This window comes from Barbus barbus, assembly GCF_936440315.1.
Source record: "Barbus barbus genome assembly, chromosome: 25".
Lineage (NCBI taxonomy): Eukaryota > Metazoa > Chordata > Actinopteri > Cypriniformes > Cyprinidae > Barbus > Barbus barbus.
The window spans coordinates 20582752-20609009 of record NC_136753.1 but is presented as its reverse complement, the minus strand read 5'-3'; the positions used below and the strand labels follow the sequence as shown (position 1 = coordinate 20609009).

The 26258-nt window shown below is 35.7% G+C and overlaps 2 protein-coding genes across 3 annotated transcripts in view; one reads left to right on the top strand and one right to left on the bottom strand.

Annotated features, from left to right (window-relative positions):
* LOC306845356 (gamma-aminobutyric acid receptor subunit beta-3-like) overlaps positions 1-17812 on the bottom strand; it is a 67716-nt gene extending 49904 nt beyond the window's left edge. The window contains exon 1 of one of the 2 annotated variants that reach the window (XM_079378108.1): positions 17325-17812. In XM_079378108.1, the coding sequence (XP_079234234.1) occupies positions 17325-17419 (95 nt within the window). In that variant the 5' untranslated portion in view covers positions 17420-17812. The remainder of the gene's footprint in view (positions 1-17324) is intronic. The other variant, XM_079378107.1, reaches the window with a different exon arrangement.
* On the top strand, positions 311-26258 carry LOC306845357 (gamma-aminobutyric acid receptor subunit alpha-5-like; the record flags this gene model as incomplete). The annotated part of the gene is made up of 9 exons (XM_079378109.1): positions 311-393; positions 607-731; positions 1919-1986; positions 2391-2611; positions 8640-8722; positions 15773-15916; positions 18649-18801; positions 22137-22348; positions 24256-26258. 9 exons carry the CDS (start codon positions 311-313, stop codon positions 24547-24549), a joined length of 1383 nt encoding a protein of 460 aa, XP_079234235.1. The 3' UTR covers positions 24550-26258.

Sequence of the window (26258 nt, the reverse complement as noted above, 5' to 3'; positions counted from 1 at the left end):
AAATACTTTAATTAGTAAATAATCAAATTACATTATAATTAAAATCAAATAAAGACAGCATTGTAATTGCATCAATAATAATAATTATAAAAAAGTATTTGGTTAATACTTTTGCTTAATTGCTTTGATGATTTGCGTTGTTTTTTAGTTTACTGGTCATCCTATTTTATGTTTTTTGTATGCACCCAAAAGCTTTGTTTTTCCCTCGTAATTTTCTTTTTAAATTAAAGTGTGCATAATTCAGTTTCCTGGGGAATGGTCAGATTCTCATAGTGCTGGATTGAACTCCCTATGCTGGACTTTTGCAGGCATGGGATATGGACCACATTGCAGCGCTAAAATGAGAAGTCTGTGGGTCGGTGTTTTGTTCATGACTTTCACCTGCCATCTGAGGTAGATTGCATGTTTAACGTATAACTTTGTCTTTTTTTTTTTCTTGTTTTTTGAGTTTATTGCAGGAGTCAGTTAATGTTAAATTTCATATGTCTATAATTAATTCATGCTAATTCAAATTTCCAGACCACTATATCATTGTGGTCATGTTTGAAAGGAGGATGGGAGTTAATACTTGTAGTTAGTAATTATCTTTGTGGTCTTGTCCATCAGCCTTTCCCAGACTACTACAGGGATTCCTAAAGAGTCAGAGCTCAATGATAACATCACAGTTTTCACACGAATCCTGGATGGATTGCTGGATGGCTACGATAACAGACTGCGACCTGGGCTTGGAGGTAAACTGCCTAGATACCATTTCCATCTCTAAAACCTGATCTGTAGCAAAATCGTGCTTTAGTGAAAGGTGTTTTTTTTCTTTGTATATTAATTGCATTTAGGTCTGGCATTGACCTCCGGGAGGTATTCTAAAAAGATGTGTTCAGATAAAGGCAGATGGTTTTTGAAAAACAGAGAGAACGCCTGCACATTCTATCGTGACAGCAGCATGAAGGACTTTCATTAAAAAAAAGAGAACTGCTGCTTTTATCCACTAACTGGAAGGAAAAGTACGTAGAAAAGAAAAAAATCTGTGTTTTTATACAGCAGATGTTTTCACCGAGCAGAAGTGATGGCTGAAATTGCCTGGTCCTCTGTAAAAATCAAACGGCCACTATTTCCCGGCACTCTCAATTACAGTATTCTTGCTAGAGATGGAGGTAGAGAGAGAGAGAGAGGGTGAGAGAGGGATATGAATGTGGCTGCTGACCTTGAGAAAGCTATCATTCTTTTCCAAAGGTGCAGGTTCATTGTTCTCAGAGGTCGAAAGCATGGCAGAGAAAGAGAATAAACACAGGCTTCTCTGTTTCCATGTGAGAGAGTTCAAGGGAGCACATCTCATAACTGTAGCTGCAGCAACGTGATGTCAATTGACGATGGCATTGGACTTGATTTAGTGCCTTGAGAAGGAAAGTGCAATCAGGCAGATTAAATTAATTGCTTTTCATAAAAAAAAAAAAAAATGAATGCAACTAAATAATGTGGCTGAATCAAAGCCTACTTCAGTGGAAATTCTGTATATTTTTATGTTATATTTACACATAATATATATTTACTTATATAATTCTGCACATATATGTATTTCATTTTTAATAGTTTTAGTTTTTTTTTTGTATATGTCTATAGTTTTCATTTTAGTTTTAGTTATTTTAGTATATAAAGTTAAAGTAAATTCAAATGAAAAATGTTACCTTGGCAACTAATTGAAATAATATATGCATATTTTTTGTATTATATTTTATTTAATTTAATGTTTATTTTATTTTATATAACAAAGTTTTTTAAATGGTTTTAATTTTAGTTTCAGTTATAGTTTTAGTTAACTATAAAAACTATATCTATGTATTTATATATCTAACTATGTATGTACTGACCAAAATTGAACTTGATCTAAAAAACAAATCGCAATTTGTTTTTGATTTTACAGTGAAAGTGACAGAAATAAAGACCAACATCTTTGTGACCAGCTTTGGACCAGTGTCAGATACTGAGATGGTAAGTATTTCAGCCATATCTTTCGTCATGAAGAAACACCATTCATTAACCTCTACAGCTGGAAATTCCCACCCGAGAGCTCTCTTCATCCCCTCGTTAAATCCTGCCTCCATCTGTAACATCACTCACCTCTGCAACATTCCCTTATATTCTGCATGCAATATCTTAGGCAGGTCACAGTACGATCTGATGAATGATTCTATTGTTCATTTTTATATTCAGTCACGTGACACATTTGATTCTGCCTTCAGGCAAGGTCGTTGCTGTAATTGATGGGCCACTGGAGAAAAAGTTTATGGGGAGGCCTCAGTGGGCCCCTCCTCCTCATCACAGGACCTGGTGTCCCTCACAACGACCCTGCCTTCAGGTGCACACTAATGACACTAACGTTTTTCTTTCAACAGGAATACACCATTGATGTGTTTTTCCGTCAAAGCTGGAAGGATGAGCGTTTGTGTTTCAAGGGGCCGATGGAGATGCTACCTCTGAATAACCTGCTGGCCAGTAATATCTGGACACCGGACACCTTTTTCCTTAATGGCAAAAAATCCATTGCTCACAACATGACAACGCCCAACAAGCTTCTGAGACTGAAGGATGATGGGACATTGCTGTACACCATGAGGTACCAGTTTAAGCTATAACGCCTTGTCATTTCACAGCATGTGAACTGCTGTGTGCATGAATGGATTTGAGTAGTTATGGGTTGTACAGTTACACATTTGACCTTCATCTCATTTTTGCCCTTCTCACCCCTGTTTTGCACTGTTGAACCCTCTGCCATGTGACAGATGTGTTAAGCACACATGAACTCAGCATCTCATGTTCCACATCGTACAATCTCAGCGGGAATGTTTAGTTTGCCCCTGCTAAAGCTAGATTTATCTCTATAAATTTTTTGCCGATGCTGTCTATCTATCTATCTATCTATCTATCTATCTATCTATCTATCTATCTATCTATCTATCTATCTATCTATCTATCTATCTATCTATCTATCTATCTATCTATCTATCTATCTATCTATCTATCTGCTTGCCCTCCAACATTTTCACAGGCCCCAACACAAATATTACAAATGAATATATTTTTTTCTATTTTGTTTAATTTAATTTGTAAAATTATTTAAAATGTAATTTGGAAAATGATGGTATACATGGCAAAATGTTACTGATCATTTTGCAACTTTAAGTCCATTATTACTGATGCTACCAAGACTAATCTAATCAAGACTAATGTGTAATTTTTGCACTTAAAAAAACATTTATTTTGTCCGCCTAGATAATTTTGCCTAGTTTTCAAGTTAAATTTTTTATTACTTTGAGCAGTGTGCTGAGGTTCCAGAGGCAAATGACAATTTTGTTGACACTCCACGCACATTCTTTTCAGAAAATGTACCTACTGCATCTAGTTTATTTTGGTTTCTCTTTGTGCCCTGAACCAGTCAACCAAAGGGTGTTCCAACCTAAGGGTGTTCCAGAGAAAAAGCAAGAGGGGGTGAGACAAAGCAAGAGATAGAAACAAAGGGAAAGGAGAAAGCGTAAGAGGGCATGTGGCTGTATGTTTTATGCCCCTGTTGTTGAGTTGTTCTTCACAGACTGTCTGCTCCATTACTCGCAGTATCAGGGCAGAGGGAGAGAACACGCACGCACACACTTACAATCACACACAAACAGTTTCTGCTTGCCATGCTATCATCAGCAACAATCTACAGCCAAGCACTGAACACTGCTGTGTTAGTGCTGTATAAAAGCCGCTATTGTTGTTCTCAAATGGCATCAATACTAAATCCTCTCTGTAGTAGAATCTGCTTGAGTAAGTGCTGAATTTTGAGGAGCACAATCGTAAAGTGTTTAGATTGTGGTGGTTATGTATTAGTTGTTTTTATTCTCCCAGGGTTACAGTTATGAGGATCCATTATATAATGAGTTATTAGTTTTTAGTAACTCAAATTTAAATGCAAAGAGGGATTTGGCGAGTTTTCCATAGAGGTAACAATTAGATTTCATGTAGTGGGGCTAAAGCAATATAAAATAAATGAAAAAGTCAAAGAACATGGATCATTTCATTTACATGAAACACTTTCCCTTCTCATTTGCGGAGCGTCACTGTTTTTTTTTTTATTGTCTGTGTTGGATATTGTGAGACCAAATGCATATTACAAAATTATTCAATTGCTAAAGCCTTAGATAGAGCTGCTTTTTTAGATTGAACGAGATCATCAATCAAACATTAATGACTCTGAGAGGAAATGACTCGGAGCATGTCATTTAGAAATCAATGGTGAAGCTATTGTAGCTTGCCTACAATAAACTCTGCCCAGCGTTGCATTTCCTAACAGTGCGAACCATTAAAAGGGCCTTTTACCACTCACTAATGTGCACATTGTTTCCAGAAAAGTGATCAGCAGTAAGGTTTTTTATTTTTCCTGCTGAGATGGAAAGGAGCACCTTAGCTGCCATGAAAAAGCAGGGCAAAACAGTTTCACCACCCACATTCTAAAAGTGGAATGCAGTCTACAGGCTTTTATTAGAGTTAAAAAGGAGGTTATGAGACCGAACAAAAGCGAGATGTTCTAGAAACTGTCAGATCTTCTGAAGGATCTGCCATGTTTTTAAAATAACTTCTTAGGTTGAGCTCAATGTTGAGACAAATGGTGCAGTAACGAAATCATACATTGTAAAAATACATACATCGCAAATATAAGGTAAACACATTTTTAAACAGAGTCATAACCAACTCAGACATTCAGAGGGACACCTCAATATTCAAATTAATGGTCGACTAAAGTGAATTTTTCAATGAGCGATTGTTAATATTTTACCTTTGATCCCTCTTAATATTGAATATCTGTTTGAATTTTTGTGTGTATACATAACTGCTTAGTATATTAGTGCTGTGTATATTTATTATGGATATATAAATACACACACATGCATGTATATATTTCAGAAAAATATGTTGTTTATATATTATATATATTTATTTATAATATAAATTATTTGAATATAAATATAGGCGTATATACATGTATTTTCCAAATATATTCTGTATGTGTGTGTATTTATATATACTGTACATAATAAATATACACAGAACACAAACATATATTATGCAAACAAAAACTTTTATTTTGTATGCGATTAATCGTTTGACAGCACTAATATATATATATATATATATATATATATATATATATATATATATATATATATATACATAATATACTTAGTATATGCTTAGTATATATATATATATATATATATATATATATATATATATATATATATATATATACACACACATACATACATACATACATACATACATACATACATAATGGATATACATAACTGCTTAAAATACCACTCAGAAATAACCAGACATCTGATTCTGATTTTTAAACTACTACTTGACTGTTAATTAATACATAGTCCTGTAGATTGTTGTATATTGTTATGTACAATAATTTCTATATATTGCAATGACACATGCATACTCTGTATATGAAGAGTTAAGATAACTCTGTTTTTAAAAATGCTCAAAAATCATGTTTTTTTTTTTTTTTTTTTTTTTTTTTAAATCCTGCATTCCAATTAATATCAATCAAACTCCAGTTGGGTTGTTTTGATTAAATAATAATAACTGAAAAAATACAGCTAACTAACAATAAAAACATGATAGCACAATAAAAAACATGATTTATGAAAATGAATAAAAACGGAGTTATCTGTTTTTGCAAATAAACTCTAAATGAATCTGAAAGGTAGACACTTCTAATAGTAAAAAGCACAGTCTATTACAATATTATCTCTTTAATGTGTAAAGAAACGGTGAGAAAGTAGTATTTTAAGTATGCATTATTTATAATTACAGCTTAGGTTTGTATATTACTATAGTGTTGGCACAGAATCAGCCACCGTTATTTAGAGATGTGGACTTCTTCTACAGAACATTCATGTGAAATTTGTTAGACAGCCAAAGGAAGAACAGAAAATAGTAATTTATGAGTTTTAATGGGCTATCACAGACCAAATAAAGCTCACCATCAGGATAAAGCTCTGAGTGCTCATGATTTGTCAAGGCCTCGGTGCCACATCATTTCATCTCCACATCCAACAATGCTGACCTCAGCACTAACTGTGTTCAGTATGAACATAGCGAGCCCTTTGCCTCCCATATGGCTGGTTTTGATAAAGTTGTGTGAGCTGGTCGAATGGAGGTTGAGTTTAGAGGACAGTGCTTCATTTTTCCAATACAGCAATTCATCATGGAGCTGTCAGAGATGAAGGCCCTGCACTGATTAAGTGAAGGAACAGCGCCTCACGTGTCCCGCCCCATTAATTACATTCTCGCAGGATTTCCAGTCAGAGATACAAGCATGGGCCCTTCAACCCCAGTCTCATCCTCAGATGCTGATGATGGCGGTTTTGAGCAGTTCTAGTAGTGTGGCAATATCAAACACTTCATTACGCTGCCAGCTGAGGGTCAACGCTGACGTCTTATTGCATTGCTTACACCAAATCATTGAATAGGCTTCAGCCGGGATGTTGAGGGAAAGGCGTAATGGCTCGAGGGTGGCATAATATGGCGGCCATCCTATAGCCATTATGGTAATGCTAGCTATGATCAGCCTTGATCTCATATAATTGCTTTGCTAAATGGCTTTGCTGACTTGGTTTAGCAGCAGACTTTGAACATTGATTTAAATAGACTTTATGCAACCTGGCATTGTAAATCTAATGGACGTATTTTGTTGTAACACGAAGTGCCCGAATCCTTCTGGCTGTTCAACAGAGGGACAGTAATAATGTGATGCTACTTCCATTTCATATTTCTTATGTCATGTTAGATCACTTATATACTCTATAACATCTAGCAATCAAATTCAGTGGCACTCTCGCAGATAGAATGAATTGATGTTATACAGTTGCAAAATCCATCTCCATCACATTTAATGTCTTTAGCCTTAGATCTTTTCAGAAAATCATATGGTTGTAGAATTAAAAACCTGTGTTTCATAAGTGGTCCACTAGAGGGGACTACAGGATAGCAGATTCAGCCACTGCAGAGCCTCCGCAGTGTTCTATAGTGTAAGTTTGTTCTCTCTTGTTCTCTCTGTTGTAAATTTTAACTTTTAACATAAAGGCAACTATATGTTTTTACATATAAAGACTTGTTTATATATATATATATATATATATATATATATATATATATATATATATATATATATTTGGAGTGTCATCTTTCTTTTGACCAACGTAATCAGTCTCTCAGTATTTTTTCCTTCTTTTGGAAGGAAGCACTATGAGATCACTGTGCTGACTTCCACTTCTGAGAACCCCAGGAGGGGGGAAAAAAAGCAAAAATATAATAAACAACATCATTTTATGTAGTTTTAGTTTATCAAATTTAAACTTAAATTTTAAACTAAAATTCCATTTAAATTGAATGTAGTCCCTAGTGAAAAAAAAATGTTAAAATGTATTTGAAATACATTTATTTCATGCTAAGTATATTACAAATACATATACATATTTTCTTTTTTTTGTGATTAATAAAAATACCCTGCAATTGTTACTGGTATACTTAGAGTCTGGTAAGTTGGAACAACTCATTTTGTACTTAATGCACTTTAATTGTGTGGAAGTAGTGCTGAAGACCAACTAAAGACATACTGAATAATATTTGATTGTGCTAAAGTGGGACTTGTGCAAGTATACTTCAGGTAAACTTTAAATATCTTGCATTTGAAGACTGATATTATACAGAGAACATACAATCCTTATTAGTAGTGATATTTAAATACATTTTAGGCATAACATTAAGAAATGTGCATTGTGCAATAAATAAATACTCCAAATAAAGTAGACTTTTAATTTTTATATCAAAAAGTCTTAAATGATGTCAATAAAAATGGGTTTGAAGTATACTTAGTTTGAAATACATGTATTTTAAATAAATTATAGCACAGGGTTTTTTATTTATTTATTTTTTTGCTAGGGGTGACATGGCACAGTAGTATTATTATTATTATTTTTTTTTTTTGCTTGTAGTCCTCAAATATTCCAATAGGTGGCGATGTCCGTTCAAAATAGATCTTTGAAGTCCTATTGTATGAAGCTTGAGCGTTTAAGAATGCATTGGAATCGAACGTGAGTGAAAACTGAATATTGAATAGGAAACGGTGTTTTTATGCATGTTATTGTAATGCTGTGAGTATGTGCGTGCGTGTGTGTATATGTGTGTATGCATGTGTGTATGCGTGTGCGTGTATGTGTGTGTGCTTGCTTATAAGCAAATCCAGAATTAGAAGTGCTTTACTTCACCGATTTGGCAGCATTCCTACATCTGGCACATGAGGGCACCCTTGTTCTATAAATACATCTAAGAGCACTCAACAGCTAGCTCAGTCTTCCTATTAATATACACAAGTTATTCAAGCCTAATAGCTACATTAAGAGGATTTTCAATAAGACATTGAACACTGATTTAATTTGTTACAATCAGCTACTCACTGTTCCAGTGATGATTGTCACTAAGCTGATGATGACTGAAGACATGTTTATTCTAAAACTGATCTTTAAAACATACTCAGATGTGCTGATCTAGATTTAATCATATTTTAATTTAAATTTTTCTCTCTGCAGATTGACCATATCAGCGGAGTGTCCCATGCAGTTGGAGGATTTCCCTATGGATACACATGCCTGCCCACTCAAATTTGGCAGCTGTAAGTCCATAATAATTTATTTATTATAAAAAACCCCATTGTACATGTTTCATTGCCATTATAAAAAGATTTTAAAATAGCAGATTCCAAGAAATCGTAAAATAATAATAATCCCTCTGATGAAATATAGTCACTACTCAAAATGCAAGATTACATCCATCTTATTTAGTAAATGCATATGAATAGTATCTTTCATGTAGATGAACAAGTTAGAAAATTGCAGAATCTACCCCACTTTCCAAATTCTTGATTATATATATATTATGTGTGTGTGTGTGTGTACATATATATTTATAAGTATACACATACAGACACATACGTTTGTTTTTGTGAATTGTGGGGACATTCCATAGGTGTAATGGTTTTATACTGTACAAACCATATTTTCCATATCGCCCTACACCAACCCTACACCTAAACCTACCCCTTACAGGAAACTTTGTGCATTTTTACTTTCTCAAAAAAACTTATTCTGTATGATTTATAAGCCTTTTGAAATATGGGGAAATATCCTCATAAATCACCTTCTCCTTGTAATACCTATGTCATACCCAAGTCATTATACAAATTTATGTCCTCATATGTCACAAAAACGTGCACGCGCACACACACACACATTGCCTTAGCACAGCATATATTCACTTATGAAACGTTAGCAGAGCAGAGATAGGAATAGGAGCAACATTGTTGTATATTTTATAGGAAATTCCCGCTGCAGGAGATGATGGGAAATTCATCTTTCTTATATTATGTACCAAGCACCTCTTTGCCTTCATCTTCATTTCACTCTGCATTTGTTCTCAATGCATTTTTGTGTACTCTTTACCAAAATATTCAGTAAATTTATGCTAACTTGGCCTACTTTAGTCAGCTTGATTGACTGGTGTTTAAGGTATATCTGAACACATACTGAGTCCATCTTAGTCTGATTATCACGTGGCATCCTGTTCAAGCAGGATTAAGATTATCACCTGGTGCTTGCAGAAAGAAGGGTGATTTAAGGACTGGATTAGGAAGGTGTCCTTCCATCCCTCCTGCACTCACGTACGCACTGCCCACACACAAAAGAAAGGCTTTTTGGTGCTAAGAAGCCAGGAATGACCTGAGATGGGCTCAGCTTTCTTTGATGTTCAGGGCATTACAGGAAAGTGCTGTACATGGAGAGCCTTTGGGTTGGGATACAGCAGAAACCATGACAGACAGCGCTTAGGAGGGGTGCCACTGATGTTTCATGATTGCGCATATCTAAATATTTGATTGTATTTTTGTAGCTGCATTGTAAAATCCCTCATGACCTGAAGTTCATTCAGTAGTTGCATAAAACTACGCATTGTGCTTACGCTCTCCATGGGTATGTCAAGATTTAATAAATAAATAAAAAATCTGCCAGCATAAGGTGATGTTTAAACTAATCTGTCCTGTGACTTAAAATGAGTCTGATGCAGTGCTTTTGGGAATCTCATAGGCTTCGCAATGTGATTGGAGGGAATGTTAAATTAGAACATACAAGTACAGTATAAAATCTAATCACTCTAAAAGTAAAATTGTACATGCCTGCCTAGCTTGACCCGAATCCAAATTGATGTAGACAATCCTTGAAACTAATATTAAACCAGCCACATTGCATCAATTTAAGATCTATCTAAAAAAACATTTAGCCCATTAAAAAAACCTCTCTACTTCTGGTATACTGTTAATATTTTTATAACAATTATAACAAGGCTTCATTTTTTTCCCACCAGTTCTTGTTTTGTTTATATCTACTTTATTGATAATAGCATAACCAACAACATTTACTTGATTTAATTTTTTATTCATTGATCTGATCATATTATCTCTTTTATTATAGAAGCAAGAACTACTTAACGCACTATGAATATTTAATGAAGATTGAGCGTGATTTTCACAAATGAACAGTGCAGTGCAGTGTTAATAAACATGAACTACCCTTTACAGAAATAATTGGATTCTATTATTTAGCTATTTTGTTTAATTAGTAATTTCTCAGTATTTCTTGGGTTTTTTAATTTTACATTCTACTGAAGATTTAAAACACCCTGTGAGCTATCTCAAATGTCTCAAATGGAATTAATTATTCATTGTCAGGTGGTAATTGAAAATTTTAACTTCATTAGGACTCAATGTACTTACAAACTTAGAGTTCACAGACTTGTTTAATGCCATTTCCTCTGTGTGAGTTACACTATGTAAAGGTAGCAGAGAATTAGTGCTTTAACTTGTAAATCGCACAACAAATGTGTTTACTTGAAGTATTGTGCTCTGTTATGTAAAGGTTTATATAAATTCTGTCTGCACTTAGCAGCTTTTGTTTGGCTGGTTGGATAACAGTGACAGACGCCTGGTTTTAACCATCATCTCAACCAAAATGCCTTAGAAAGGCAACGCCATTCATGTAAACGACAAAAGTTGTGAAGCTGATGTGTGCGTTATGTTAATGCAGAGCCTTTTGTTAAGGAATATTCTGCTCTTCAAAGAGACAGACAATCATTCTCATAGTTAATCTCAACAGACACAATGTACATCTTTGGCTAAGAACATTGAGAGAATCAGGTACAAAGACATTAATTTCACGATTAATGTAAAGTCAGATGGTCATTATATCACAGAATAGTCCCTGATGTGAAGCTTAGCGTCTCGTATCACCCTGTGAGGGTTTATTTTGTGGAAAAGATAGGCTGACTGTACAGTACATTATCCCACTTATTGCATGGCTGGACATGAAATATTGATTTTGAGTTGAAATTATTTTATTATGTGAGAAGAGAGAGACTGTGGACTGTCTAGGAGAACTTAACTCTATATATGACTGTTTACCTGTACATTAACCCAGTTATTACATGGTTTTACAAATTAATAAATAGAGATTAAACATTTTGGTTATCATTGAAATTATTATATTAGTTTAGATGTAGAGACTGTTGAGTGAAAAGATCAGTAGGTAATTAACATTCATTTATACAGCCTTTATACAGCAATATACTGCATAAACAACAACAAAAAATAGTAAGTTGCTATTTTATGATATTTTTCTCTCTGTCTTTCACTCCATATACTTCCGTCTGTATGTCTTTTTTTATATGTACTTTCTGCCATGTCCATTAAGGTTTATTTGATGGTGTATAGTGTATATTTAGTGCTTCCCGTACTGCAGTACAGCCTTCAGGTTCTCGTGCCAGCAGATTCACCTCAAAAGATTATATAGACCAAAGATTACTGCAGGATGATTCAACCTTGTAAAGGTCCCAAATGGTGAATCATATTTTTGTTCCGATTAATCCAATATATCTCTTCCCACAGAGTTTTGAGAGAGAAATAAGATAAGGCATAGATCAGCAATGGAGGATATACCGTATGAGGTAGATCTAAAACAATGTGTTGCGATACAGGTATATGACTATTTAAAGGATTGACAGTAGACAGACACTAAACAAATATGCATACTCATTTAAAATATGTCTAAACATACACACACACAAACCAGCATTTCTACCACCAAGCCTTACAATCACAAACATATCCTGCAGCTTTAAAAATACTGTCTGTTTCTTCTCAACCTGCTGATCTAATGGCTAAAGATGTCTCTAGCTGGTGTATATAGAGTATTAGGGTCACCTTGGGGCAACCAAGCCTCATAATCTCAGTGTAAAGAAATACAGGCTTTATAGGGACAGGTTGAAAGGTGTGGGTGTTTGTAGAAAAGGATGGAGTGTTATTTGTTTATTTCTTTGTATAAATGGACTTTATATTACTTATGCTACCATATGTCTTCTAGCTTGTTTATTAGTAAATGTTTGATAAAGAGATTCTTTTATTTATTTATTTGTTTGTTTCCAGATGGGAAAAAAAATAATATCATTTGCAGTTTTTTATGAAATTGCCTATGTCAGTGCTTCAAACTAGCTTCAAGCATTTTTTATGTTTTCTGAATGTTCGACATTTTATATTAACAACAAAAGACGTCATTATTATAATGTAATTGTATTTAAATAATTTACTCATGTAATTTTTTCAGATTGTCACATTTTGGGAATGAATTGTTGAAGTGCTACTTAAGTGCTTTAACTTACTTCACATTGTCATTGATTTGAAATACTGAAAGGCATTCAATATTGCATTAAAAGCAAGAGTGGATTGTAAATGAGATGCACAAACAAAATGAAAACTCTGACATTAAATGATTGATTTAGACCTGGAATAAAATAAGCTGTAAAAAAAAAAATAATAACATTCTTAACCACAAATAAACACACACATGCTGGTTTCACAATATTAATGAGGGCATCTCATCAAGTGAGGCCCACTTTCTGGGTGTTTGATGTTTCACTCTATTTGTCAGGACATTTCCCAAAATTTGCTCCTCTCGAGCATAGCCAAACTGGTATATCCACGCACACATTCTGTCAAGTCAGTCCACACTGAACAATTTCATTTTACTGGAAAGTGTTTCAGTCGTGTGTGAGTAAGAAGGTTATTCTACAGGCTATTCTCTCGTTGGGCTGTGGTGACCCTGTCATAATGAGAGCTACATTTGTTTCCCTCAAGTCTCAACCCTTGACCTATGAGAAATATTTTGTCCTCTTTAAGCTAGACCTTGTCACTTCCTTTGGTTTATCAAACGTTGTTTCCTTAGTGTCTACAGACTACAGTATGTCAAAAAAAGTAAGAATAACATCTCCCACAGTGCTCTGGGTATAGTATAAACACACAAAACCTATATTTTCTGTACTTTTATAATTCTACCATGATTTCTATCGTCACTACCACTATATACAACTTCAGTCTCCTCCTTAATTCAATCCATAGTAGGCTTCACAAAGTGTATAGTTTTTCATTTCAACTTAAATGAGTTCAGAGCTTATTTGGATCAGCTGATGTCAACTAAATTCAATCCAATTAGATCCAATTACAATCACCATATATATTTTGCAGCAACACTGTCTTCACACTCATTAGTTTGTTTAGTTGTAGGCTCCTGAACTTGCACTGAGCTTCAAACACTATCCTTAGGAGAACTGATATCGAACCCTTAAAAAAGAGTTTCAGGTTTTGTTCGGGTTTCTTAAAAAGTCTGAAATGTCACATACAGTCAGTAAAGGTCCATGCCATAAATCCACAATAATGATGAGAGCAGTAATGTGCTCTGTTCTTGTGTGTAAGAAAGGGAGATAACACAAAATACAAACATATCAGCTTATAGATTCTTGATTTTTCAATGCTTAGCAAATATAGGAATTAGCACTATAGCAACATGAAATATAAAATAAAAATAGAGGAAAATGTTTTGCAATTAAAAATTTAGATAGATTGAATCCTTTCTATAAAAACATGGGGCCTTATTCATGGAACACACAGCATTTTTGTGTCAATTGTATTTAAACCCATTGGTGTGTAAATCTACCTATTGATTTGAATACATAAAATGTAGAAATATTAAAGAATTCCATGCATGTTTCATGAATAAAACCCACTTTTTATAGAACTGTAAACATACCATTAATTTGTCCCAAAAGTGTTGCATAACAAAGTGTTGTATAAAATGCTGTAGTTAAAAATAGAAAATTACAGGATTTTGAACTAACTACTTTACTATGCTCTCTGTCCTAGCTAGCACTCAGTATTAGCTTTACAGTCTCATTTGGCTGGTGCCCTATAGAGTCTTAACAGGTAATGTGTGGGCTTGTCCTTAAGTGGACTGTCTATTCTGAGAAGTGTCTATAAGAATGGCCTAGAAGTTACTTGCCTATGATGCCTTACATAATAAATCAAATTATTACAGTATTTCAACATGCAAAAGCCTTTTCTGCAACCATCCAAGGAAATCTGGCACTGTTTTTTGGTAAAAGCACAACATTATCTGTAGGGGTACACAACCCCCAGATGAAAGCTTTCACAATAACTGAACTGTGTTTCGGTGCTTCCTTAAAGTGGATTTAATGATTCAGAGGAGTATCTGGTTGTGAGTATGTGTTAGGTAGGATTTAGTCAGGACATTTGTTGCATTATCAATAGAAAGTTTGATTTTCCTAGTTAGGGGAAGAGTAAAGGAGTGGGGGTAGTGAGACTGACACTTTGTAAAGGGCAAATTAGTTTGCAGGAATTTTGCTGGGGGTATCTAAGGGTACGTGCGTCTGTGTGTGTAGATTGTTGGCAGAATAATCCCTCAGTCTAGATGGTCGAAGTCAATCTTAATTGTGATGGAGACAGCCGGCATGAGAGTGGCAGGATTAATGTTTTGCTTCAAGATTGAATGTCACAATGGTGGGAGGGGGTGAAAGGGGAAAAAAATAAAGTCTTAAGAGTGTTAAGAAAGTCTCTGTAAAGCTGGAGCTATTTTATGTGAAATTTTGTTTCACATTTTGTTAAATATGAGTTTATTACAGTATGTAAATAAAAATACATAAATATACAACAAAAAATATTCATAGTAAATTATAAAATAAAATGTAAATTGAAGAAAAAAAATATTTGTGGATCAGTGTATTAAGAGGATTGTCTGTTTTTTTTTTTTTAGATCTCTTTTTTTTGCGGGACAACTATACAAAGGTTACACTTTTTTATTTATTTATTTATTTTTACTTGCAAAGACATGTCATTTTATTGAAGTGTTCCTCTAGTTGTCTTCAACTGAGGTGCAGGTGTTTATGAACATCTCTTTTTTTAACCCTCATGGTCTGATCCTATTTTTCAACACAGGTGCAGATGATTACATTTATTACCCAGCTCTACACTTGGCAGAGTCAGAAAAACATGCTCCCTGTTGATAAAGGAAGCTGATATTTCCCCATGATTGACCAGTGTAGACACTGTACCTCCTAAACCTGAGAAATGAAAGTTGCTTGCATGCAAATCGCAATGCAATCAACTGTCAATGACTGTACAATCAAGAGTGGGTAACACTTATGCAACCTTATTCAAAGACGGACTAAACAGATTACATTTAATTTGAACTAATCTTCCAGGTACTCGCAGTGTCTGGTTAATAACCGTTATCATTGCATAATAAGTGTAAACAACTGTGTGTTTTTCCAGATGCCTACCCTATCTCAGAAGTGGTGTATAAGTGGACTAAAGGCCCTGGCATGTCTGTGGTAGTGGCAGAGGAAGGGTCACGTCTTAACCAATACCATCTACTCGCCCACACTGTCGGTACAGAAGATATCAGCACAAGCAGAGGTAAATAACTTTCTCTGACCTAATCTCATTCATTGCAGATCTGTGATTCAGCTTTAGAGTTAGGACCATGCTCCAAAAAGTTTTATAGTAATGCAATGCCCATTCTTGCTAATATATTTTATTTCACAGTTCATCTCACCTTCTAACTTGTTACATCTAATGCATTATTTCCAGGAACAGGATGTGTTGCATCACACCATTTCAGTTTCATTTTCCTACACCGTGTGACGTCGTCTCTCTTAAATAAAGTGATAGTCCTTCTGTGATTATAGCTTTTTCAAATCAAGCTGGATGGTAAATGAGTGATGAGGATTTTAGTTCACCTCCCACTCATGGCCAGCTGTCTCTAGGAACAACGAGAGTACAGGAAGAGATGAAGATGAGAGAGAGGGAGGGGAGAAAACAACACTTATCCTGAGCCATTGGGTCTGGAGGGTTAATCCTTGTGCTTCCCCATCAGTTGTGCTTTTACCATGTGACGTCGGTCAGCCACCATTGGCTCAAGCCGGCAAGAGACACATGGGAGACGAGCGAGGGGGAGAAGAGGGCCTAGGCAGCATCTGTCTAATTCGGTTATGTAAAGATGACTGGTAATACACTCATATCATTTCTGCCTCTAGCTTTGTAATCATGTGCGGGGGGGGTGGGGTTGGGGGCTTCCCCTTGTTCCGCCTTTATGGATGTACATATATGGATAACTGTGCTGAGCTGGCGTACACTCATATTCAATAAGACATTATTATGCTCTAATCATGAGCTAGGCAGATAGTATCAACTACGCCGACCACGTCATGTTTTATACCCTGCTGAGCCATCTTTCTTTTTCACTGCCATTGATTTAGACATCAAAGTTTGCCAGCTGTCATCAGGTGGCCAGAAACACTTTTAGAAACTAGCTCTGAGGCCATGGCGTTCCTTTCTGGCAGGACTTTATAACCTCTCTTCCCCATCTTCTGATTTTTGGCCTGGTTGACTTGCAGGACAAAGGTCAGCTGGTCATTACTGCTGCTAATCTGAGGTGCAAACCTCTTTACAAAGTTAAAAATAGATCCACCAGGACTTCATCTTATGAGCGCAGGGTCATTAGCTCAAACCCAGTGGAGAAGAAAGAAAGAAAGAAAGGGAAAAAAAGACCTTCTAGAGTCTGCCAAACAGAGGGTAAAATTATCTCCAGTGGAAATGTCAACATTCAATCACTTGGCCTGCACTGTAAAGACATCCAGATAACCTGTCAACTTTTATTAATAAGAACTCCCATCCAGAAAATTGCACCTACCCTTCCCAACTATTTCAAATTGATTTAGAAGCTGACCCCCCTCAGGTGCTCATCTGTTCCTGTCGACATTCAATGCTGTGTTATTTTTCTTTGAGTGTAAAAAAAAACAACAAAAAAAAACAGACCACTCACCAGTTGACCAGCATGGCAGCGTTGTTCTCTGCTATGAATGGGAGTTCTCCATAAACACTCCAAAAGCTTAGAAGTAAAATCCACCACAGTCGCATGTTTGTAGCTCTCAGAAGAGTCCCACCCCGCAGGGCACATCCAAGGTGGAATATATGAAATGGGGCACTGCCAGTTGTGCTTTCATCCCGGTCATTGAAATAAAGGGGCGAGCCAGACGAAGGGGATGCGACGAGCTCCTCATGACGAGGACATCTTTGCCCCCAGGGCCCTCACGACGTTCAAACTTTTCCTTGACTTCCAAGGCTCAACAGCTTGTCGTCCTCTTCATCTGATCCACTTGATCTGTCCCCTGTGATCTCGACTAGATATTGTGATTTTGCTCAGTTTTTACCCCCTTTTTTGTTCACTCGCTTTTTCTCTGCAAGCTGTGAAAGAGTATATCCTAAACGCGGATGGCCTGGCCTGACAGAATGGATGGAACTATTGAAAGAGCGAGAGACAGAAGAGTTTGTGTCTGTGTGTGTGTGAGAGAGAGAGAGAGAGAGAGAGAGAGAGAGAGAAGCCTGCAGGATACAGATTGTGACAAGGGATTAGTGGGACACAAAAATCCGATTTTGCCAGGAGAAAGCAGCAGTCATCAGTGGATTTTCTATAGTTTATCAGACTGTGTGGCTCAAAAGGATTTTTTTTAAAAGCTTCAAATTCAATCTCCGCTTGGCTAACAGGATATATAATGTTTTTCACTCTGTATTCTCTTTTCTATTCCAGTTAATGATTTACCTCACCGTGTTCCAGTGCACAGCGTGACAGCTCTTAAACACACCATAAATGTCACTTTTGTTTAGATGATTCAATCTGTTCCATTCTGATGATTTATGCTGTTTTTATACATTTAAAGTCATTTATGTTGTACTCTTTTCACTAAAACAAAATCAAATCATCTTTGTGGTCAGACATGACAGTAACTGTCCACTGTTTGGTGCTAATGAGACCACAAACTAGAAAGTAAAAGCGTTTCCCTTTACTCTGAAAGAATACTGACAATACTGTTGGAAAATTCCATAATCACATAACTTCCCATTTGTTTTGTTATTATGTCTCTGCCTTCCCTTGACTTGTTTCTCACCACCACTCTCTCTCTCTCTTTTTCTCATTTTCTCTTTAAACCTCTCAGCTGGTGTGCACTTATCCCCCCAAGAGTTTAATCACACTCTATCCCTCCCTCTCTTAGTCCCTTCGTTTCTTCCCTTTCTTATTTTTCCATTACTGTTTTCTATTCTCATCGTTTCTCTCATTTCATTCTTCTGTTTCGTTGTTCCCCCTGTAGGTCAATACACAGTCATGATGGCCCATTTCTACTTGAAGAGGAAGATCGGTTACTTTGTGATTCAGACCTACATGCCCTGCTTCATGACTGTCATTCTGTCCCAAGTCTCATTCTGGCTCAACCGTGAATCTGTCCCTGCCAGGACAGTCTTTGGTTAGTGCTTCCTTATTTTTCTCCATGGTATTCAATTTTACACACACACACACACACACACACACACACACACACACACACACACACACACACACACACACACACACACACACACACACACACACACACACACACACACACACACACAGCTGTTTTACAAAATGGTATACAAATAGTATAAAAAGTAATATACAAAGTAAAAATCATCCTACATGAATAGGTCACCCCCTCATGACTGCTGCTATTTACCCCCCCCCCCCCCTTTTACTTTTAATTTTGGTAACCTTATTACTTCAATGATTCTGTCTAATACATATTTTATTTCAAAAACTATTTTTAATAAATTGAGTTTTAGTTAACAACACTGTTTAGCAAGGCCCTTTTATCCCCTGCTGGTTAATGTCGTAACTACACCATCTGGATACAGCTTCTTTCTTTACTGAGAAATCCAAAATTAACTGTATAGCATTTATAACTCAGGTGATTTGAATGAAAAGTTATAAGAAAATGCTAATGCTAATAGCTTTTTCCAGTTATAAAAGAATTCCTAAACTAAATTGTTTAGTAATTCGATTTATTTATATAATTGTATGATATTTATTATTACTTTGAATTACTTTTTTATATATTTTCAATCTTCATTTTGATTTAGATTTTTTTGTGTTTTTTAATAATTCTTTTTTGAATTTTGTTTCAGTTTTCGTAATTTTAGTATTACAATTTAATTTCAGTTAGTTGGCAAGGGAACATTTCTAATTCTCATTTAAGTTTTTTAATTAAAGTCTTTTATCTAATATTTGTATTTTATTTCACCTTTATTAAAATGACCAAAAACTAGAGATACACGATATTATCAGACTGTTATCAGAATCGGCCGATAAAGGCTTAAAATGCAAACATCGGCATTTGCCCGAGATGAAAAATGTTGCTGATTTGGTGAAATGTTAAGGTTACTATTGCATCTGTTTGACAAGAAAATGCACTGTTTGTGCATTCATTTTTTCTATAGTTATTTTTAAAGCTTTTAATGTACTCTCATTATACAAATAACTTTATTTTTCTTTAGTTCTAACAAGTAAGTTTTTGCTCAAAACTAACAAAATAAAAATGTTTATAATCTCTTGGTGTTGATTCCAAACAAAAGAAAATATATCGGCATCGGCTATAGGCCAAATTAAGATGACAATATCGGCATATCGGATATAGGCAAAATTCCAATATCGTGCATCCTTACCAAAAGAAGATTTTAATAGTTTTAGTTAGGATTAACAACACTGTTTAGCATTTGTTTCATTAGCCCCTACTGGTTGATGTCAGAACTACATCATGCTAATGGTAATAGCATTGTCCAGGTATTACAGATTTATTTGACAAAAAAAAAGGCTTGCACCTTTAAAAACTCATCAGCATCAGGTATTTACACCTCCAGTCCAGTTTGAATGTAGAGGATTTTTTTTTATAATTATATTCCGTTTTCACTCACCTGGCATGTATTGATTCTTATCTGTTGATCTTTTCGTTCTATCACGTAATGTTTTGCTTTGTACATCGATAATTCTCATCAAAATGGAAATCAGAATTGACTGATGCAATCAGACAAAATGAAGAGCTAATCCAGTCGGATGACTGTTTTTGAATTCACACTGCCGTTCCTATTCAGTTCTGGGGCCTTGCATTGTATCTTGGCAATAATCAGCAAAGCGAGCAGACAGTCCACAAGGAATATGTGCCCACGCAAACAACATCTCTACGACTGGCCAACAAAGGATACATCAAAACATAACGCTTTCTCACACACATAAATATACAAATATCCTTGAACAGAGGCTCAAAGACCCACTCGCTGATATTGCTCATGTGACAGTGTTTTATTTGCATAGCCCGAGGCTGAGAAATCCCGGAGCCGTATGCCTGAGGGACTGTAGTACCATAGCTATTTATGTCTAAAAGTCTCTGTGACCGCTGCCTGGGGCAATCTGCAGATCTCCCTCTGACAGGGACAGCACACCTCCGCTCCTCAGACACTTATCGAGAACTATTCTCAGATGCTTTGCATAAAGAATTATAATGATACTGTCATTCTAAGGGCATGTTAGATTAAAAAAAGCCATGTATATCTGAACTGCAGTGCTGCTGTGTTTGACCCTTCATTGCTACCTTCTATACAGTTTTTTATTTTCTTTGATAGAAAGTAGACTGCATTTCTGGGAATGAAATGATCTTAATGTTAGTATTCCCAGCTGGTATGCTTTGTTTTGGTGTTAAGATGAGTTTATGATTCATGAAGCAATATTTTATTCATGCACAGTATTTTAAATATTAAAAGAATTATGTTGGATGAAAGACAAAATTTCCCGGCTCACTGGTAGCGGCATTCATAAAATGGCTCTGCTGCTACTGAATTTTTTTTGATGGATTACTGTGATTGTTTTCGGCACATAAATCATGTCATTTTATAAGCATTATATTCCTGTATATTTTGCAAAGAAATTATGGTGTAACTCTTATATGTTTTAAAGAAATGTATTTTGTTAATTAAGCATGTTGTTTGATTTATGGTGTTTTTCAAAGATACAAACTTTAAGGATTTAAACTGTAATGTCTATTATTTTTGATTTACACTACCTGTCAAAAGTTTGGATATATTATTTGGAATAAATATGATATTTTATTGTTTCTGAAAGAAGTATCTTATGCTCACCAAGGCTGTTTATTTGATCAAAAATACTGTGACAACAATATTTTTGAATATTATAATTTACAATAACTGTTTAATTTGAATACATTTTAAACAGTAATTTATTCCTGTGATGGCAAATCTGCATTTTCAACAGCTCTTACTTCAGTTTTCAGTGTCACATGATCCTTCAGAAATCATTCTAATATGCTGATTTGGTGCTCAATTATTATTATTTTTTATTTGTGTTTTTGCTGCTTAATATTTTTGTGGAAACCATTATACATTTTTCAGGACTATTTGATGAATAGAAAGTTCAAAAGAACAGCATTTATACAAAATAGAAAATATTTGCATCATTATAAATGTCTTTACTGTCACTTGTGATAAATTAAATGTGTTCTTGCTGAATAAAAGTATTGAGTGGAGTAATTGCTGCTGACAATTCAGCTGAATAGGTTAAAACATAAATTTATTTTAAATTGTAATAATATTTCACAATATTACTGTTTTTACTGTATTTTTAATCAAATAAATGCAGCCTTGGTGAGCACAAGAGACTTTATTATTAAAAACCTGATTCATTCCAAATTTTTGACCAGCTTTAGAGAGCCCCTATTTTATAATATCTTAAATCTATGTGTTTGATCCTCCACAGGTGTGACCACAGTGTTGACCATGACCACCCTCAGCATCAGCGCCCGCAACTCTCTCCCCAAAGTAGCATATGCCACTGCAATGGATTGGTTCATCGCTGTTTGCTATGCCTTTGTGTTCTCTGCGCTTATCGAGTTTGCCACAGTGAACTACTTCACCAAACGCAGCTGGGCTTGGGATGGAAAGAAGGCCTTGGAGGCTCAGCAGCCTAAAGTAAGTTAGTATGGTTTCACGCGTTTGTGCATATGTGATGTTCAACTCTCAGAAAACCTCAGAAAGAGTCTTTGTTGAGTGCAGTTGCATAACATGACAGTTCAGTTCTGTTTGACGCGAAGGTTACAATATATTACGGTTATATAATATGCTTTTTCTAATTGTTTTGAGACAGCCGAACAGCTTGAGAGTGCTCAGTCACAACATTTCAGATGGTGACACTAACTCAAATGTCAACTGCTTTATTAGATGAGCTGTATTTGTGTTAGCTGCTGATGGATGTCACATTTTGAAATTCTACAGGATGAATATTTAGCCTTTACCCAGAATGCCCTTCAGACCAGCCACTTCATTGAGATTTCTGAGAGCTGCTTGTTTGATGTACATGTAAATGCCAGGTTTCTCCTTATGCAAGATCTATTTTTCATTTGCAGTGGACAAACAGAATTCAAAGAGCGGTCAGTGCACATGTCACTGTGCTGAGTTTGTTAGTAAAGGCTCTGCAGTCAGACCTCTGAAGGTCAGATCTGGACCTCCAGCACAGCTTTCTTAAATGTCACCCTCACTTTTTTTTTTTATCAGACACCAACTTATTCCTCCTCTCCTGCCGAGGAGTCTTTCTAAAAACCCTGAGCCCCTGATGTGGGGCCCTTCTTTAAGAAAGAGCAGGAAGTGATGTATTCAAAACACTGCTCATTATGTACACACACACACTGCTATTCAAAAGTTTGGGGTCGGTACTTTTTTTTGTTGATGTTTTTGAAAGATGTCTCTTTTGCTCACCAGGAAAAATACAGTAAAAACAGTAATACTGTGAAAATTTGTATAATTTAAAATATTCGTTTTCTATCGGAATATACTTTTAAATGTAATTTATTCCTGTGATGCAAAGCTGAATTACTCCATCCTTCAGTGTCACACGATCTTTTAGAAATTCTAATTCAACATAAAAATGATAATATTTCAGAATTCTTTAATGAGTAGAAAGTTAACAATAAAAAAATTTGTATATATGTGTGTATACGCGAGCTATTCAATGATAATCTTTCTTTTCAATGATCATACAATCTGTGAGTTGAACTCAGGAACTCTGTTCCAAATAAGATCAAATGGCTCAAGACTCATTTGCAAATCACCCATCACTACTTCTCATATGAACTTGAACATGAATTAAATTTGGATGTTTTTCGCGCCTTTCTAATGATGTAAGACGTGTAATACAGCGCACAGACTTTTATGGACTATTTTAATGATGCGTTTGCATGCTCTTTTAGACCTGAAAGCTCTATTCTTTTAAGCAAAGATGAACTGTGGAAAAATGGGGTGGCTAGAAGCAACTCAGAACCTTTTGTCCGCCACCCCCACAAGCTGGCATGGTGACAGATTACCTCTGCCCACCTGAAAGTACTGGAACATAAAAGCAATACAGCAGGATTTTAGAGCTAGAGCTGTTTCTTATTTTCTTTTCTATCTAAAGTAATCATACTGATTGTTGAGAAATGTCCTTGAAAGCAGTATAACTTTTATAGAAGAACATGATGAACAAAACGATGTTTAACTGTGATAAACTAAACGATATTTCACCTCAAAGTCACTTGCACATACCCTTGAGTGAGTCAAGTTCAATCCACTCTTGTCTAAACCAGTCTCAACCGCTCCATTATTATACTGTCACCTTATTAATTAATCTCTTCTGCTGGCCCTGCAGAGGCCATTGTTTAATGTTCAGACTCAGATCTCTGTTAACCATGACTGTATTTCACCTTTAATTAGAAGGTTACGGCCTTCAAACTGGTTCATTATCTGGGCTTTCTCATGATCAGATAGTTGGCAGCTTTGTTCTTACATTGACAACCTTGTTTAAAATCTCCTGACTATAACAATGTCTTCACATTTCTCAACCACAGAAAAAAGATCCACTGGCACTCTCCAAAAAGCCCAACAATGCCTGTTCGTCTGGAGTTAACTTCACCCCCAACATCACGAAGGATGCTGCTATCTCAACCATCTCCAACAGCACCACTGTCCAGTTGAAAAGCGCTGAGTCCAAGCCTGCAATGGACCCCAAAAAGACCTACAACAGCGTCAGCAAAATTGACAAGATGTCCCGGATAGTTTTCCCGGTCCTCTTTGGGACTTTCAACTTGGTCTACTGGGCCACATACCTCAACAGGGAACCGGCTATTAAAGGAGACGTTTAGCCCACGCAAAAATCCCAGACACCACCGCGACATTCCCTGCACAACCTCTTTTTCTTCTCCACTTCAGTATTCAACGACAAGCTGACCCTTGCAAAAAACGATGCCGAGCACTTATTCACTGCACCTCTCTATCTATAACAGGAGTGCTCCTGTTGAATTTTCCTCCTGATATCATAAATTGCATGATATATTCTAAGCTCTATGGGAATATAATTGCCATATCTGCCTTGACTTCCTACTTTATATTTTCCCGGTTTCCACTGGTTATCGCATTCATCTTTCAATGAATTGAACGCCACACAAGCTACCATTTCAGTCATGAAGTTTCCAAGGGACGTGAACAAAAATGAACGCATTTGGCATCAACATTTATCACAGTATAAAAAAAAGATTTATGACAAGGAGTACAGCAAGGCCAAATGCTATGCAAAAACCATTTTCTACTATGTTGCAATGGGTAATTGCTTATAATGAAACCCTTGCTTTGTACTGAAGGACTTGAGGCTTCTCTTCTTTGTTTAATAGCTTTAGCGTTAATGGTATAAGGCAGACAGATGCTATGCTAAGTTTTTAGCCATGCTAAAAATGTTGCCTTCAGAGGGATTTCTTCATACGAGTGCTCGGGAATGTCCCGAAATGACTGATTTCGCTTTCGTTTGTCATTTTTTCTAAGCTATCTATAATTTTTTTTCCGAAGTAGCTAAATAGAATTGTGCACCTTAGGCAGCTTTTCACACTTTAGACCAAGATATCCTGCAAAGTGAACAAGGTCGGGTTGCAGCTAAGACTTTCTAATCATTTGTACATAGCTTGTGTATGCTTTGCTTTTAACGTAGATGCGGCTTAACTTTAGTGAGAAAGAGCTGAAAATGGTTCTGATACGCTACTCTAATGTGCAGCTAAAGCGACATGAATGATGGTGAAAACGCAGATTGTATTGTGAAATATTGTAGGCTTTGACAGAATGTGGCATTACTTTACAGTCAATAGTTTTTAACTTGGCTTTTCATGGTGTTTACTTTTCTCTGTGTTGTAAATTGGTCAGTGGGTTTTGAGGTTGGAACGAGTCAGCAAAAGCCTTAAATGTTGACACCTAGTGATATTTTCTTTGCGCTACCATGTAGACTAATGTGAAATGATCAGGTAAAAAGGTCTGAAAACAAAATGAAAGAAACATTTACATTGAATAGTTCATACATTTTTCAGATTCTAAAAGAGAGAGAAATAATGTCAGGTATAGAGCAGAAAGGAGCAACCTGCTGTTGTCAAGCATGTTAAAATGGATCTTGTTGAAACCGAAATGGCACACCATATTGACATCTCAGACCTTCAACCGCAACGCATGGCTGCTTATTTGGAGAATGAAATGGAGGAGCGAACAATGACCTTGTTAGTGTGAAAGTGCGACTCAGAAAGATAGAGGTTTTATCCTGTAATCATTCTATTGTGAACTTGTTACATGAAAGTGAGATGGCACAAAGAACTAAGTGACCCCACAGATGATGTGTAGCTCATTAAGAGGCCAACTATGAGAGCCATTAAGTTCCTCTGTACGCCACTCAGGCCTATAGGAGATTGAATCATTAAAAGAGTTCAAGTGAGTCAGTAATGTGCCCTTTTACAACAATGGATGTTTCCAGAAATGTACAGATGTTCCTCAAAGCATACATGTCTGAAGCAATAAATTCTGCCTGATATGTTTCTTGACC